At 22.3% G+C, this 20277-nt stretch overlaps 1 protein-coding gene across 1 annotated transcript; it reads left to right on the forward strand.

Annotated features, from left to right (window-relative positions):
* Positions 1-3017: 3017 nt before the first annotated feature.
* 5PtaseI (inositol polyphosphate-5-phosphatase A) lies at positions 3018-20220 on the forward strand. The gene is made up of 11 exons (XM_011498605.1): positions 3018-3127; positions 4331-4372; positions 4507-4607; positions 8763-8850; positions 9294-9357; positions 10222-10442; positions 11225-11365; positions 12670-12831; positions 14663-14848; positions 15929-15994; positions 18868-20220. The coding sequence occupies exons 1-11, from the start codon at positions 3065-3067 to the stop codon at positions 20209-20211; spliced, it is 2478 nt and encodes an 825-aa protein (XP_011496907.1). The 5' UTR covers positions 3018-3064; the 3' UTR covers positions 20212-20220.
* Positions 20221-20277: the final 57 nt, after the last annotated feature.

Here is a 20277-nt window from a genome sequence, read left to right on the forward strand (position 1 = left end):
TCTACTGCAATACAAATATTATTCAAAGAATGTTATTTTTTATTTATTTATTGTCAGAATTAATTTAAAAATATTAAATATAATATATATTAAATAAAGATATATTAAATAAAAATTAATTTTTTTTAAAAGTAACTTTTTGCTATAATAACTATAAATATATTCATTAGGAAATAATTCGAATATGGCTATATAATATCTCCTATAAATAATAAATTACAATTCAAATTTTTTACTTATTACTTTCAAACAAATGTTTTTATTAATTTCTTCATTATATTAATCAACTAAAATATTTACTTGGTGATACTTATATCAAAATAAATGAAATTAAATACAAGTAAGAAAATTTTTTTATAATTTCATAATGTTTAATTCGATTATTTTTACAAATTGTAATTGACGCAATTAGTTAAAATAATTATTGTTAAATTAAAACTTACTCTATAGCTTATTTTAAATAACGAATTACACCATTTAAATTGTCCGTATTTTGCATTATATAATATTTTAAAAATATAAAGAATAGATTAGTATGAATCTTTGAATACATCATTTGTTAGTTATAGTAATTACTATTAACTACTTTTTTAACTTTTATTCGAGTTATTCTAAAATATTTATTTATATAGTTTTATTTCTTGATAGTTATTGACGTAACTAAATATTAATAAATTCGTAGAAATTATTTAAAAACTCTAATTCTAGTATACAATATAATATATTTAAATACTTTCTATAGCAATTTTGTTATCAATAAAAGTATCATTCATAATAATATAGATATATGTATATAGAAAATAAAAATAAATAAATAATATTTGTCTCTATGACTTATTAATGAAAATTCTTCTAGAATTTACATTTATAAATAGTTAATAAGTATGTTACTTTTTTATTTCACGATGAGCATTATATGTTTATAAACTCTTCTTTTATCAATAGCTAATAATGAATGATTGAAGTTATCAATAAAGAGAAAATATCTTGTTTGTAGATTAATATCGCATAAAGCGAGGGAAATTAGGCAACCAAATAGAAATATGATTTATTATTGTGAGTTTCCATAAATGTCTTCCTCCTTTTTATCTTTTTTCATTGTCTTTCACCAGTATTAAATTATTTAACACAAAAAATTAAATCGAATCGTAGTTGATAAGTTTTGTATCTTGTTCGTTGGATCGATCCTTTCTTCAGTGCCACTGATTTTTTTATATGTTTAAATTATAAGATATCATTAGATTTTATGTGTTTTATTTTAACTATAAATTATGAAATATTCATTAACTAAATGTCTAGGAACTAGCTACTAATCGCAATTCTAAGATATAATTTGAATTCTAATCAGTAACAATGTCTTACTACGACTAAATAAATATTAACGATGGTGTTCAAGTTCAAAGAAATGAAGATTATAACTTCGATATAAATCTTTTATTAGAAAAAACTAATTTATATAATCGCCGACGACCTTCTTAAATTATACAACTTTAAATATAATTTAAATATAAATCCACTGAACAAAGATATATATATATATATATATATACGTATACATGGCAATCCCTAAAGAATTGTCCTCAATTTTGTAATCATAATATTTGTATGCAACATAAATATAAATTAGAAATATGTTTATATTTAGGAATAATTGAAAAATTTATCATTAACGTCAGTATCAAAATTATATAACCTACACATGTATACGTCATCCCCAAGGTTACGAATATGCTGTTATCAATTTCCATTTACTGTTAAATATACTGATACATGAAAAATATCTACATAATATGTTTAATCATATGTATGTATATTCGCTTTTCGCAAATGAACATAAAGTTCTTTAACTACAAAAATTCATTAATTAATATTAATATTACAATATTGATTAATAAATTACAATGTTAAAATGTTTATAAAAATGTATTCGAAAAAATATTTTGATATAATGTCAAGTCACTGAATGTCCTATTTTAGATTTTGATTTTAAAATTAAAATCTACGTTATTTAAAAATATTCAACTTTTTATTAACTTACATATCAAATACTGTATTATTCGTTTAGTTGGAATTATAATTACTTGAATTTTTTTAAAGAATAAGTATACCTAAATTAAATTTATTTATGTAAAATGATGTTCCATAAATATAAACTGTAATTCTGTATAGAGGTACTATAATTGATGAGGAGAATTTTGAATAATAAAGTTACATTTATTGTAATTTATACGCAAAAGTATTTGAAATTATCCGAAATGATATCTGTTTCAATTCTTTGTCATTTTATTCTAGCTATCTCAGTTTTGAATGAAACATTTAATATTTAAAATGTTATGATTAATATTTTATATGGTATTTATTGTAAAAAATTAATTCGTATTTTCGAATTTTTCTTATTTATGAAGGTATTTACTTGGAATAACACCATTCCATAAATTATTTTTTTTTAATAATACACTGCTTATATTAATATTCCTTATAAATTACTGCTCATGTTATATTTCTATATTTATAACTAATTTATAGTTCTTATATAAATAAAAATAAATCATTTATATAATAGATATATATTATTGACTATATCTCATCATATTCAATACAGCTCAAATTTAAATTATATTATAGAGTTACTTTAAAACAAAAGTTTTAAATGAATCATAGAAATATATGGATCTAAAATTATTCTTATTTGTTATATACTTAGATAAACGTATAGAATATTTATTTTTATTGAATAATTTATAAATTTGGTTCGTAATTTATATTGAAATTGCTCAACAACTCAATTGCTTTATATTGACTACAAGAAAAATAAACGACATACGCAAAATAATTTTATTGTCTAATTTCATTAGCAATTTATATATTTTATATTATCTAATTTATATATTTATTTTTATATTATAATAACTTTTTAATTTCATATTTTACAGTGCAATTCTAATAAATAAAAAAATTAATCAATTTAAATAAGTATTTTTCTAATTTTGTTTTCATATTTTTTATTTCAGATTATTTGCACATGAATGCCTGAATAATTATTTGCAAAAGCTCAACTATAAAAATGGCATCAGTTGGTGTTCCCTTTTTATTTATTACAGCCAATGTCGGAAGTATCTTTGAAGAGGTAACAACTACATTTTCGTAGTTTAATTAATCAATAGCCAAATTTTCTTTTCACATGACTAAAAAATGCTTCTAATTATTATAAAATGTATAATGCAGTATTTAAATAAATAACAATTGTATTTCTTAATTGAAGATAATGTTTTAATTGATAGAGTTACATTACATTATTTAATAATTGAATCAATACGTTATTTGTAGTTAAAAGATTTGTGTTGAATCAATACTACAATAAATATGGATATTATTTGATTGATTCATTATTTAATTAATTCATATACACAAAAATAATTTATTTATATTTGTTTTATATAGTTGAAATTGATGAAAATAATATTAATTCCCATGTGTAGTATTTAATACTTTGTCTAGCGACGATTTATCTATGCCAATCTATACCAATCTATCAATATCCCTCTTTAAAAACCGTCATCACATCTATAAAATTGAAATATTTTCAATACTAATTAATAAACTTGGTCATTAAATTATTTCTTATTCATAATATTTTTTATTCATTCTTAAAATTTTATCTCCATTATAGTTTGACTTTTATATGTTTAATCGATACCTTATTATCCATATCATCCGATTATGATTTTGCATAATTCCAATGAATTCAGTTTTATCCATATACAACCCTATCTGCAAAATATCATAAATTATAATCTTATTGATTTATGAATTTTATAATTATTAATAAACGCTACAATTCCCTTATTTGAATATAAATTTTGTCTCTAGAGTTCTAAGACTTGGTTATAATAATGATTTTATTCATAAATTCTTTGAATATTTATAATTTATACTAATTAGTTATATTCATAAAAAACAATATATTATTGATTTTTATTATGTATATAGTATTATAATGAAAAAATTATAGTACAATGATAAATAAAGAAATATTATATATTTTTAGTTTGTGAACTTAATTTTTGAAAATTTTGAAAATGCTTTCATATTACACAAAGTTTAGTCGTATACGTATGCATTATAGTAGCTGCATTTCATTGTGTAGTATAGTAGGTGCATGCATTATTTTAGGCACTCTGTATAGTTTATTGAATTTCTTTTATTTTATTAAATAAATAAAATTAATTTATATTTCAAATGATACTTATTGTTATAGATTTCTGTGTACGAATTAATTTAAAAATGAAATAACTTAATAAAAATTGTTTATCTCTCTTTATGGTTTTAGCCAGACGTAATGCTAAAAATTTGGACTGAAGAATTTTTATCCGTAAGTTGATAGATAAATATATAGAATTTAAATAAATCATTGCTAATTATAATGTAAATAATAACATTAAAAATTTTAATAAAAAGAGTTTTTATTTTAATTTATTACGTAAAATTATCAATTTCACTTTTCAGACGGTATCACGACTCGATCCCAAATTTATTGCCTTACATTGCCAGGAAGTCGGGGGAAAAAATTACGCTGAAAGTATGAGGCATGTTGAAGATTTTATAAGGTATATATATATATATATATATATGTGTGTGTGTGTGTGTGCGCGCGCGTGTGTGTGTGTGTGTCCATCATATATTAAATATAAGTACCTATTTATATAATATTATATTTAAATTACATAGAATCTGATAATTAAAATGAATTAATAATTACTTGATAGCAAATATATTTGAAATTTTTGCAAAAAATAATCGAGATAAAATATTTTTTATGTAAACCCATGCTTTAATTTAAAATAGATCTACGCTACTTATCAAGAAACTATTTTTTGAACTACAAAAAAATTCGAGAATTATTTTTTGTGATTGATACATTCATTAAAATCTACAATTTTCCAAATTTATTGAAATACATATAAATAGTAATTTTAAATCAATATAAATAGATACACTTGATTAAACTGTAATAAAATATTTTCAGAACAATGAAAATTATCGTTACTAAAAAACTTACTATAAACTTCAAGAAGGTTTCAAAGAATAATAACTATATCTTAAACAATCGTATGATTTATATGAATAAAATAAGTATAAATAATTATATATATAAATTATATATATAAAAATAATTATAAAATAAAATAAGAATAAAATATGAATTATATTTAATAGTTAAAAATAATTATTAAGCACTCATTTTTCTAATGCCAATGGCATGTTTCAGCATATGAAATATAAGTTATAATAAATATCATATGTCAAAATATAATTTTCTATTTTAACATCTAATAATCTTGAATAATCGAGTCCCTCTTTAACCGTAATATTTTAGATAATGGATTAACATGTTTACAATATACGTTTTGTTTTCAATATATTTTTTAATATGTTTTTAATAGACATACAACATATTTGCAACATAAATTTTTATTAATACTATAATTGCTTTAAATATACCTCTTAATTGCTGAAAACGAACAAAATAATAAAATAATTATGAATGATGCCCTATACCCGAAGCATAACAATAGCCTAAATCAAGTCAAAATATTCGCCACTCTTACCTCGTCACATTTTATTATGAGTTTATTCCCTATATTTACATCGCCCGTCTCTATCACTCAACATCTTTTTGCATCTTTCCCACTTTTTGCAGCACTATTAATTGTATATAATTATGTGATAAACAAATTAGGAATTTCCAAATTGTTTTAATTAATACCCCTCACTTGACTGTGCATAGTTATGTAACTTAAAGTGCTTGAACTTCTTATGACAAATAACTCACGGATAATTTCCACACATAATTTCGCTTATACTATATTAAAAACTTGAATTAACAATATTCAGATTGAACAGACATAAATCATTTAGCAAATAGAATGTATGTTCCTTATATAAACTGTTATGATTATGAAAACTATACATATTGTAATGTTTTGTCAAAATAAAAAATCAATTGTTAAATCTTTTATGAATCTGGAATAATTATATCTTTATTAAATTAATGATTATTATATCAACTTATTCAGTTTAATTTATATTACATATGCATGTAACTAATAATTGAATATAATAATATTAATAATTTGAGTGAAATATTGAAATCTATTTACATTAATATATAGTATTAGTCAAATTTAAAATGAAAATATAGAATAATTTATTATAACTAAAAATAAGTAAATATTCTTAAAATTGAATAATATTTATGTATCAATTATACTTCTTACAATTTAAATTATATATATATATATAATTATGCTAGAATTTAATTAGAAATTATAAATAACTGTATCTTATTAAGTAGCACATCTCATATAAAATATACATAAAATCGACTTCTTTATACCGTTTTACATTAGTTTTAAAAAAAAATAAATTAAGTTCGTTCTATTTTTAAGTACAGATTTTATTAAAAAACATTATCAGATTCCTTTAAATATTAAGTATTCAAATAAATATTAGAGATATATTATATATTATATAAATATTATATATTATATATTGTATAAATATTATATATTATATATTATATAAATATTATATATTATCTTCAAATAAAGATAGTTCTCTTTTAATAACTCACATTTCATTGTTTTGCATTTCTTCAAATAAAGATAGTTCTCTTTTAATAACTCACATTTCATTGCTAGTACTCTAATTATAAATTTTAGAAAATATTAATACAATTGTAATATTTTTCCATAATAAAATTTGTAATTGCTTACCTTATGTAATTAAGTATTATCATAAACTTTAGAATTTGATGGTTAGTGGTAACACTTTTCAATATATGTACATGAATAGAAAATGTACGTTGAAACTTAATCTGAAAATTAAATTTTCATACTAATTCATATATTATGTCATACATTAATACAAAAAAATAAAATCAATTTACTATTATTTATACAGTTTAATCGTTTATTTTAAAATATGTTCACTCACTATGTCCATCAAATATATGAGTAATAAATTTAAGTTCGTTCAAAGTTTCATTAAATTCAATGAAATAACTGTCATTTAAGAATTATCAACATTTTATATTATATTAAAATACATAAGGAATATTTACTGATATTTACTTTATACTATAAAGTGAAGTTTTGGTTGAGAATAAAATATTATTATTTTATTATATAATATTATTATTATTTATTAAAAAATATTGGTTTCTTAATATTATAAAGCACTTGTTATTTTCGCTATATAGAACAAGATTGATTTGTGTTGGGTTATTAGTGTTGAATTCTACGTATTTTAAAGTATTTACATCAGTAAAGGTTGAAAATTATTTTTATATAAAATACATATCACGATATGCAGCATAAAATGGATCATTTTACTGAATTTCACAAAACTTTAAAAATTGAAAATGTGTAATCGATATACATCGGACATCAGTACATACTCACCAGTTAGAAAGTTAGAAACATAAAGTTGGTGTACATCGATTAAACCAAAAAGACATAGTATAAACTTAATTTGTATTTCCACAGCCAATATACAAAAGTGTGAGCATGCGTATTAGTGTTTATGCATGTATATACATGTCCGATAATAAATCAATAAGAAATTTTTAATAAAGTCCAGATAAGGAATAATGGAAAAATGAGTTTCAAACTTGGAAAGAGAAAGAAACAGAATGAAATAGAGAAATACAGAGATAACAAAAACGCTGAAGGATTGAGGCGATTAAAAATAGACATAATACTTTGATTGACGCTACAATAGTTGATCAAATCACTTCCAAGAATTTAGGAATATTTGTAACAAATTAAATGGAAAAATATGAATCATTCATTACAAGGATGATTAATAACTCAATAGTGTCAACGTACTCGACACCGGATTGATATGAAAGAACCTGCACTATATAATTCCCTATATTATGTCACAACTATGTCACTTGTATTTTTTAAAAAAATCCTTTCGTATTAGTTTTCAATATTCGTTCAGATATGAACGAATAAGAATATGAAAAAATAATCGTATTGATTAATATTAATATTTTCTCTTACATATCAATATTACCACCGAAATGCAGATTTTAAAGGTATTCAAGTTATTAATAAAAAATATTTGTTATAAACTGCTATATCGTTATAAATAATATTTCGTATAATATTTAATACGTAAATTTCAGAATTTTTAATTATAAATGTCTATATATATATTATTTAAACATTACTTATAATAGATTAGCTGTTAATTCTCTTTCTTTTTTTGAATGGTAAATCATAATGAAGGATTTTGCATAATTAAATGTAAAGTATCATAATAAATTAAATAAAAAGCTTTATTGTCAAATCAATTATTTTTCAAATATTGTAAAATAATACTTATACCACAGGTACTCAAATTACTTTATTTAAGCCACGAAATCCTGGTTTGATAAAATTTTGATGGAAATAATTATCTATAAAATATAGATAAAGATCTATAAATCATTATGAACTTATACAATAGTATACAAACTATAAGAAATATAGATAGTGTTTGTATCATATTAAATTATTTAATTTTAATTATTTCATGTTAAATATAATACTTATGATTGATTCTGATTTACTACAATATAATTACAATGACTAATGTACATCCATTGTATTTATTCTATCAATATGCAATCTTTTTTAAATATTATTATGTAATTTTTTATTATATATTTATTAATTTTTTAACTTTTCTTTTACATGTGGTCATTCTTATAGATTATTAATGTCCTCAGAAGAATTGCGATTATTTGATAAAGTCAGAGTTTTTCTAGATGAAGATTTTTCCTCTGCTGAGTGTTTTACAGTAAGTTATTTATTTTATTATTTAAACGAAATTAAGTTTACGATAGATAAAACCATTATAAATATAATAACGTTTTTATTGACAGTAAACGAGAACATATAATATAAATAAATTTTAACAAAGCATAATCTACAATAATATGTCGATAGTTAAAATAAATGTATTTAAAAATTATTATTTTATCCTGTTATATTTTAATATTACATTTATTGCAATTTTCCAGTATTTGAATTAAGATTATAATTTAACAAGACCATATTTAATACATTTAATAAGAATATGACTACTAAATAAATGGAAATTGAAATGTCAATAAATCAATATGTCATGACACCAATATCAATAATCACGGCATTTTTAAGAAAATCAGTTATCATATTTATTGCTTAATAAACGATCACTACAAAAATAGAATTATAATTCAATATTAATCAATGTTTTAGGCACTTGGCAATTTATATTTTGCCCACGAAAATTTGAAGGAGGTGTTATTATGGGATTTTAAAGGTATCTTCAATTTATTTTATTTTTTCTCTTTAATAAATAATTTTTTTAAATTATACAATTATATGCAACATAATGAAATAAGTTTTTGGTGATTTTATTTTTACACAAATATAATATCTATTTGTATTAAAATTGCTGTACTATTCTTAATATCATATTTTGTTTATTATCTAACAAAAAATTATAACAAAATTCACAGGCTATATTATTTTAAATATAAAAATTAGTTTTTTTATCTATTTTACGAAAGTATTTAATTAGTTATAAATAATATTAGTTAATATATTGGCGAAAAGACTATTTCTTATATACAATAGTTTAATCATAATTTTTTCAATGAAAATTATAATGAGAATTCATTATTTTTTTACAATTTCAGTAAATATAATTTGTTAAATTTTTTAAATCTAAATTAATATAGTAATAAATTTATTATTATAACCAGAGTTAAAAATATTATAAATTAACTCTTAAAATTAGTAATTTGATCCTTTGTGCTATAAAATTTGATTTAATTAAAAATTTTATTTTAAAAAATATCCCGATCCTTCGATGACTCAAAAAAACATTTTGATATATTATACAAGCATTATTGAATGTTTTTATATTTTAAAAAATTGCATATAACTTAAATGTTATAAGAAAATGAAAATTTTCATTTATCTAATAAATATTTTATAATATAAATCTTAGAAAGATAGTTGTTTAAATATTTTGGAAAAAAATAAATTTATTATGTTTTGTATGTATAATATTTTTTAATTATAAAAATACCTACTCTCTTTTTAGTCTTGTATAAAATAAAAGTGTTTAGTAATTTTTTTGAGATTAAATGAATAGTATAAACATAACTCCTCTTTATAGAGGGAATTTTCATACCAGCGAATGGACGAGAAATAAACTCGGGTAACATAGAAGGAGTGACGACCAAAGAAAAAGCTAAATTTCCGCAAGATTTCTTTCCCGAGTGTAAATGGTCGAGGAAAGGATTTCTTAGAACAAGATGGAGTATCAGCGGCACAGTATTTGATCTCATAAACATTCATTTATTCCACGATGCTAGTAATTTTATCGCAATGGAAACGGTAAGTACTAGGACCTTATCATAGAATTTTTTAAAAATATTGTTTATTTTAATTAAATATATATGAATAACCTTAACAATGGTTATAATAATTATATAAGAATATATATAAGAATTTAAATTTCTAATCAGGGTAAATGAATGAATATTCGACCAATATAATATAATTAAACCGATATCATTAACATATCGTAATTTAAAAATTCTATTCTCAAAATCAGTTTACTTCGTCTGTACTAATATTTAACAGATTTTCTAGCACTATATTTATTTAATAATGTCATGTTCGATAATTTTATTATAATAAATCTTTTATCTAATCTTATAAGTTAACTATGTAAATAATTATTTAAAAAAATTAATATTACGAAAACCAATAAAATTACAACTTTGCAATATTAAAAAAAAACTCAGTATATGCTATTTAGTCCTGACTGTTTAAAGTTTTATATTAGCTTACAGCGTATATAAAGAGAAAAAAAATTGTTTTTATGCTCAAATTAAACGATCAAACATTAGATTAAAAATCGCTAAGTTCAAAACGTATTTCAAATGGAAAAATGTTTTCTATCCAATGGACCCAGTAACTTATCAATTAAATAATTAAATAATATATTATAAAAGCATTACAAAACACGTAGCTCTAAAATTATTTGTAAATCATAAAATTAATACTGTAATATTACCAATGATATATTAACATTGATATATATTACCAATTATAAGAAAATAATATGTTGAATTTTAATTAAACTTGACTAAATAAACGCTTTTCCTTTTCAGTTTCCATCAGTATATAGTAAAACACGACGAAGAGCTTTGGAGCATACGTTAGATAGGTTTCACAACGACCATTATCCAAATTCCCCCTACTTCCTTTTTGGAGATTTTAATTTTAGAACAGACACAGCCGGTGTCATCAAGGTACGTAAAATTGTTGTAATTTTATCTATACCAATTTGATTGCATGAATTTAAATTGATGCATTAGCGTTTTAATATTATTTTATTAATGCAAGCTTTTTAAATGTTTATATAATAAGCCATACTTTGCACTAAACTTACATATAATTATCGTAGGATTGAACGGATTTTTTTACGAGCCGGATTGCATTCAAGAGATCAATATATTTATTCACATAAAGTTATTTTAAAAATTGTAAAATAAAATTCTACAATAAAAAATTTCAAATACATTAAAACTAAACATTATCAATTCTTAACATAGTAAGATATCATACTGATTATACCAAGTCATTGATAATTTTAAGTAGTAGTTTTAAAAAATATAAGCTAGTACAACAATTAAATACCTCAGAATTAGAATAAAATGTGAAAAATGAAATTTAAATTTAAATATCCAACAAATTTATAAAGATAATATATTTTAAAGTAGTATAAAACATTAATCATATGATTAGTTAGAGTGTGATTATAAATGCTCGTCTGATATCCAGTAAAAATAATGTTTTTATTTGTATTGAAAATTTAAAATAATTTAAGTATTATAATTCATATGTAATCTAAAAATATTCGATAAAAATTCCATATGCTATAAGTAATTTTAATTTCAAATTATTTAGATTTTAAAGAAGAATTTTGTTTCAAGTATCGATTAAAACTTCAAAGAAAACAGTTTTATCTAAATATTTATAATTATATTAGGTATCACTTCTTGAATTATATTATGTATCAAGTCTTCAATAATTCCCATTTCATATACCAAAAGCAGTACTTTTAATTTTTCGTTGATAATATCTAGTATATCATAACTTAGAAAATATATTTACGTATAGCCAATAAAAATAAATGATATACATTGTAATTTTTTAAATAAATGAAGAAGCAATAATGATGTTATAAAAAAGAAAACTATACAAATATTTAATGTAGTAATTAATTAAATAAACACAATTGTATTAATATTTATAAAAATGAAATTAGAAAATTATGAACTAAAATTACGAGAGATATGAATATGACATATACAAGAAAAAATAAATGTACTTCAAATACTTAAAGTAATAAAGAAATTTTAATTATAAACTTTTGTAGATTATAAATATAATTTAAAAAAATATAGCAAATTTAATTTAAATTAATGGTTAACCAGTAAACGTATAATTTTCAATGATTAAGCTGCACTTCTTACAGTTGAACTTTAATAAATCCTCTTTTATAAATTACTGCTTCTTTTAAAAATGTACCCATAATTTTTTTCTTCGATAGAAATTGACGGCAGAGACACGCGAGAAGAAACAATCCAACAAGGGAAATCTCTCAAAGTTGCAATTTCACAACGAACGTGACGATCTCATTCTAACCCTCGGCAAAAAAGAATTCTCACATCATGCGCATCAGCATATCTTCGCGGAAAACAGTGGCGAATGGGTAAGGTGCTGGGCACGTGTTTTTTACATTCTACCGTCGATTAATTAACCAAGTGAATAATGGTATGATCGTTACTTTTTAAACATAATGGCTTTTTAAAGATAAGTGTAATGAGTTCAAATAAAAGAGGGGAAGTTTCGTTTTAATGGATTAATAGATTCAACAATAATTGTTATACTTATATTTTGTAAATATATTATGCATTGCGTGATTCGCAGGAATTGCAGCAATTTTAAATAACATCTATTAAAAGCGAAGTATTAAAAGATCCGAAATATTTTGTATAACTATACGTCATTTTATTAAAATTTATTAAAAAATGTATCATTTTAAAGAGAATTAAAATAAAACAGATCATCGTTTTATTACTGGAAATATACTTTATTTGCCACATTTTAAAAAATTGAAATCGTTATTAATTATAAATTATAGATATACATTGTTACTAGCTCCTCAACTTCTATACGTAATTAAACTTTTTACAGAAAATGTTGTGATTTCTCTTATAAGCTACATTCGTGTATTCTAATTATATTAATTATTTTCATGTGCAGACATACGTGTTATAAGTAAAATTTTAAAATATTTATCATAAAAATTATATTATAATAATAGGTAAACGGAAATATTTTATATACCAATTCAAATAAAATATAATTTTAATTATTTTGAAATAAATCAGTAGCAGTGTTACAGTTATATAATTTACTATATTCAATTATTTCGATGTCATTAAAAATAATGTTACGAACGATGAAATAAATAAATAAATAAAATTGTATCTTTTACAATATTATTGACAATTGACAGTCCTAACGTATCTAATGTACCCTATATAGATCTTTAATTACAATCGAAGTGAAATTAAAAATCTATAAAATCGTATTTAAATGTATTCCTTGGTAAAAATTTCCAGTCCAATACACTTGCTTCGTGCTGCATGAAAATATATTATTATTCTTTATAAAATTATTCAAATTTCATAATATATCAAGATATATAAATAAATATTTTTATTTATGCTCTTAAAATCATATTTTTTTATTAATTTTGTTGACATTGCGTAACTTAACATTTCATTTCAGTTTATGAAACATTATTTTTCGATGTGTCAATTCTCTAATAATTTATAAGCTTGAATACAAATTCCATAAAATAGAACAGCTTAAAAAATAATGATGAATCAATATTTTTGCAATAATTCTAATTCGGTTACTTGATCATAGTCTCGAAACAAAATTCATTACTTAAGGTTAAATAATATAAAAATCATATTTGTACTACAAAAGATAAATAACGATAATAATATTATTATGAATAAAAATGACAATGATAATAATAATTATAATAATAATAATAATTTATTTTATTATTATGTATGAAATGTATAGATATTATTACGTATCAATAAAATAATATGTAAGAATTGTATTAAAATTTGAAAATTTACAAATTTTCAACGAAAATTAAAAGTTTATTTAAATTACTTTAACCAAATTTTTTTAACCAGTTGTATATAAACTTTTTTTTGTGTATGCAATGTTATTTTCAATATAAAAAATAATATACAAATAATATAATATAAGAAATATTTAAGAAAATATTTGAAAATAAGATATATATATGTATTTATATAAAAAAAATTAAGAAATATTTTTAAAAGTTTTAAATTAATTTAAACACATGTTTCATTAAATAAGTATTTATTAAAAATAAGGTATCGTTTTAATTAGCAAATAACATCTATTTTTAACGAATCTACAACATCCATATTTTATTATGTTTAAATACTAATTTAAGCGACTTATTTTACTATATATATTATCGCTAGCTTCGGGAGTATGATAAGGAGTTGAGGGACTTTAACGGGCGGCTGTTCGAGTTCCCGATTCGCTTCTTGCCAAGTTATCCTTTTAAGGAAGACGTTAAAGAAGGAACAAACTATATGCAGACTCGTGTACCGGCATGGTGTGATCGAGTATTACTAAGCCCATCCGCGAAATCGCTTATCAAGGATGTGAGTTCATTCATAATTTTATGAATATTATGTATAAGCAAACTGACTACAAAACAATAATCAGCTTTTAATTTAATAAGAAGATAAAATCATTTTTGAAATTTTATTAGTACATATAATTATTACAATAATTAGTACACGTAAATATAACTGGCGATTGTTTGAAGTTTTTCTTGTCTTGTAAGATCAACTTATGAGTTAAAAATGTTAAAATTTTATTTATAAATTTATATTAAATACAAAATTTATACTTGATATATTTGTAAAATTTCTTATAATTACAAATCTAATAGTATTTACATTATATTGAGCGTTTTATTTATTTCATACATTAGTTAAATCGCCAATACAAAGTTTCTTGCTCAAAATATCTGTATTACGTATATTATAATAAATGAAAATGAACATTGATAAAATCATATTTTATCGATATTCACTTCACTTAAATTTAAAAATGTTAGAAATTAGAATAATTTGCATATCATTACAGATCAAATTGTAGTACAACAGATGAATCATTAAATAAAATAGGTTTATACAATAGGTTTATAATTATAAAATTAGTTTTAAATACTACCATACAGTAATGCCTACTAACATTAGTTTATTATGAACATACTGTATAATTAAACTCATATTTTATATAACATTAGTTGATAATTACGTATTTCAGGTACACCATTAACATTCAAATAAAAACCTGTATGATAAAGAGAATTTTAATTATTTATAATATAGTAATTAAAAAAATATTTATAAAATTAAATAATCGTATACATAATGGCAATATATGAATAAATTTATTGAAATATAATAATTATATATGTCAAAAATTTACTTACATGTTTTATTTAAATTAATTTTGTGTTATAGTTTATATTTATTTCAATTTATTTCAATTAGTTTAGGAAAATCTAAAACTGTACTTTATTAATAATACTCTCTTTGATAAATAAAATCGTTAATATGCATAAGTTTTAAATAAATTTTTTTAATGCAAATATTTATTATTTTTTACATCGTTAATTAATCATTAATCGTTAATCGTTAAAACCATTTTACTATGGTTTCATTGTGCAGATTACGTTGCCCAATGCTATCGAGTATGGTATTATCGGACAACTTGCATGCATGGGAGATCACAAGGTATGTATTAGATATTTAATTATAATAAAATATAATAAAATAAGAATAAAATAAAATAACTAATGAATCAAAATAAGTTAAAGTAAAATCAATTTTATTAGTAACATTTTTTAAATATTCGGTAAAAACTGAAACTAGTTTTTAAATTGTTTAAATAAGGGCAATGTGCATATTGTGTTTCGTGATTTTTTATTCTGATAGTAAAATTTTAATTATTATATGGCTGCAGCCTGTTTTCCTGGAGTTTCGAATGAATATCTAACTCGACGTCGAGGTACCTATTTCATTCCCTCTCTCTCTCTCTCTCTCTCTCTCTCTCTCTCTCTCTCTCTCTCTTGTTATTTGAAATCCTGTTATCGTATTGCTATTTTCATTGTATCAGTACAATTTATGTATTTTAGTACTAATATGTAATTGTATATTGACAACATTTTTTTTATATTTTATAAATATCTCGTTATACATAATATAATTCTGTTCTATCCCTAGTTATATTTACATTTCACTATTATCATTAGAATTTAACCCTTGTTAGATTCATTACTATATACTAATACATGTTTTAAATTATTTATTAAAGTATTTTCAATTTTAGATCAACTAGTTTTTCATTTCAATTATATAGTTTATGATTTCATCTACATTCATTTAAACAGCCTGCTTGATCGCCCTATTGATTAAATAATACGTGTGATTAAATATTCCTTCATTTTCGCTTATTCTAGAAGAAATTACTATGATAAAACGTGTGATTAAAGTATTAGTATTAAATTATATAGTATTTTGATTAAACTACCAATTTTAATTTAATATCCGGATGATACACTATTTACATTTATATCATTCAATTATTTATTAAGATGTACGTGTCACATTCTGATAATAGCTAAGAGCTTTTTTGTGATATTTTCTCATTCTTGTAATTATTAATATAACTTTATTGTATCATAATTTACAAAATAACAAAAACCAATAAATAGAAAATCATTTCAATCTATAAATAAATTAAAATCTATAAAATTAATGATATATTGATTCCTAATAATGTATTAATAAGGTATTTAAATATTGATTTTTCAAAAATACTGAAGTATTATTATAATTATATTAATGTAAACATACAAATAATATTAGATCCATGCTTTATGACTCCTTGTCATTATTTTCTAAATATTATTTAAGATAAAATAATTTTATTCTAAAAGTAATATTAATTATAATGAAACTTTCAGTTTCGGATAAAATTGATAACCAATATATATGCATTTTATGTATTCTTTTATAAACAAATTCCACCAATTAGAAAAAGTATTTGATAATAGTTATACTATTGCTAGAATTATTAAAGGATAATAGACATTTAATTACTTATTTATCATTCATTCATCCTAACTATTGCCCTACATAATATATTATCTCTTCCAGTCAAAATAATTAGTAACTAATTTAATTGAACTACTTATATATGATTATATTCATGCGTGTAAATGAAATAAATATTCATGGTAATTAGAAATATTATTATGTCTTCTACTATTACAAAATAGTTCAGATATCACAAAATAGGTTTTTGTGTGATACTTATCAAAAAATACGTACAACCATAGTTTAAGAATATATTCTCCGTCACCTGTCAATAAATGAACAAAATTTGAAATCTGAAAATACGATTTTTTTAAATCTATAAACTATGTCTGCATAATTTTCTATAGGAATAATTAAAATATCATATTTCGTATAAATTTAAATACATTTTATATACTTTATACGAATTTTAAAATGTTTTACTTATTAAATTCAGTTATTAACATATCTAAAATTATTTGATATAATAATAATAAAATTAAATATAAAACCTCAATTAACTGTTACACATATTTTAAAAATAACACACGGTGATTAAGTACTTGTACAGGTTTTGTAATTTATTATTACATATCTATTATCAACGTAATATTTAAATTAAATGTAAATTAAAACTAATGTCAAATATGTAGCAAACAATAATTAATTATTTAATTTCTTATAAAATTTTGATTTATACTTATTTCCCGTAAATGAGGATAATAATTTTACAATAAACATTCTTTATTTATTTTGTATGAAAATAGCGCAGTTTAATTTATCTGTATAGTTGAAAATTAATAAAATAAAATAAAAATTTACTTGACGAGTATGTAAGTACGCGAGCTAGTAAGTACTGTTTAAAAACTAACTATAAAAGAATAAGAATAAATTAAAAGTAACCATATAATAACAAAATAATTAAATTTAATCTTTAAAATTCATAATTTTAAAGAATAGGGTAAGAAAACGTTTAAAATTGAAATATTAATGCAGTTTCCTGTTCAGGTACATTTGATCTTTTATTACTTTAATAACAAGCATGCTGTAAGAATCAGAGTACAACGTAAATAATTGAATCTATACCATGACTTGGGAATACACAATTAAACATAATTGATATTCTATCATATAAGTAATATTTTAATATTTAATGAATGATAATATAATATTTGATATCACACAGTATTAATTTTCCCGCGATTTTTTCTTATATTTATAAGTTCAAAATTATCATTGGAAAAGAAAATGCCTTTAAGACATATGTACTAACAAATATGCATATGTTTATACAAAATTATAAACTGAAATAACAATTTCGCTTTTACGAAATGATATAAGAAGAATTTTTAAAAGCATTCTCTTTTGCATGAGTTACGCTTTTAGTTTTAGTATCATCATTAACAGCAGATAAAAGCAGAAGCAACCTATCTTTAATTAGAAATTGATCGAACGGAAAATGTTCACCCTATCATAATCAGACTTTCTACACACATTGTCATTTGTTTCTCCTTTTAATGTGTTTCCAGCCAGTCTACCTGAAGGTTGCGCTAATCTCGGATGCAGGTATGATAAATTGCTGCATTACTGTGGGCTCTGAGCTCTGCTTTCGCGTGCCAGAAAGCTACTCGACTTCTGAACACCTACCACTCACCACATCCCCACTATTATCCTCTTCGTCAGTCCTGCCTAGCTGTTGTAGTTGTGCACGTGTTGCGACAATTGAACACTCGTCGCACAATAACCTCCTGCATGCAGCCCCTTTTAAGCATGATCCTTACACTCCGGACAGCATGGACAGTCCAAGCCCCAACGCGATTATTGTCGCCTCGGAGGATATACCACCAAATTTGGATATGCAATCTATCTCAAGCACTGATGAGCAATCGGAAAATATACAAGAAAAATGCGAACGACCAATTAAGCATTTCGATAGGGCTGTATCACCATCTCTACTTAAGTCAAAACTGGAGTTAATTGCCGAGAGAAGTCTATGGGAGAAATACAGCAGATGTGGATCCGCTTCTGCATCTAATTCTAGCTCCGATACTGGTAATGGTAATGGTAATCCAGACAGTGACCAATGGAGTGCGAGGAAAAGTCGTAGTAGCAGTGACATTTCTTGGCAGCGATCACATCTTCTAACAAGAGTCTGGTTGCAAGGTAAAAGCCATCAAGCATATCACTCCTTCTCCAATAATTTACATCGTACAGATGATGATCAGGGACAAACAAATGAATTCGCTAGCATCAAGAGTGATCGAAAATACCAGCAATATCCTTTTAGCGCTGATTTTGTCATTCCGAGGATAGCAATCATTAATGCTAGTAATTTCGAATCCAATGCTAGTTCCGTCCATTTATATGATGACTGCATTCCAAAAAGATTTTCTACAATTAATATGGGTCAATCATCCGATCAATATTTGGATATTTTATATGCTAATACAAGAACTAGAAGTCTTAGTGAAGCCGATTCCAGTCAGGGTAGATCTCCAATAGGTTTTACGCTTGAAGAAGACGAACTGGAAGAAAAATTAGAAGATGAGGAAATGAAAGTGAATAAACAGTTCTCTGAAATTTTGTTGGGCGGTGAATATACTTCTTTGTCAGAACATGAGACAAAACAATTGAAGGGCACTGATATTACGTCACAAACACATAGGATCACTAATCCTATTCTTGTAACAATTGAAGCTGGACAAGAAATTATGCCGACTGCATCGAGAAATACCACAAGGAGTAACTCAATACAGAGTCAAGAAGCTAATATCAGTTTGAAATTAAAAGCTTATAACAAAGTTACAGAGAGATGTAAGCACAACATCATTGAAAGAAAAGGTCGTTGTGAAAAATGCTGTGTCGTTTCATAATATAAATACCTTTTAATATATATCCTAGAATAATAATGAGTAACTTAAGTATATGCTTATACAAAT

Source organism: Ceratosolen solmsi, unplaced genomic scaffold (assembly GCF_000503995.2).
Source record: "Ceratosolen solmsi marchali unplaced genomic scaffold, CerSol_1.0 scaffold30, whole genome shotgun sequence".
Lineage (NCBI taxonomy): Eukaryota > Metazoa > Arthropoda > Insecta > Hymenoptera > Agaonidae > Ceratosolen > Ceratosolen solmsi.

What these genes read in the sequence shown, in the direction of transcription:
- 5PtaseI (XM_011498605.1), top strand. Translation starts at nt 3,065, where the DNA reads ATGGCATCAGTTGGTGTTCCCTTTTTATTTATTACAGCCAATGTCGGA. An exon ending in GTTATTATGGGATTTTAAAG is followed by an intron (nt 9,358 to 10,221) that starts GTATCTTCAATT and finishes TCCTCTTTATAG; the next exon opens with AGGGAATTTTCATACCAGCG. An exon ending in CATGCATGGGAGATCACAAG is followed by an intron (nt 15,995 to 18,867) that starts GTATGTATTAGA and finishes ATGTGTTTCCAG; the next exon opens with CCAGTCTACCTGAAGGTTGC.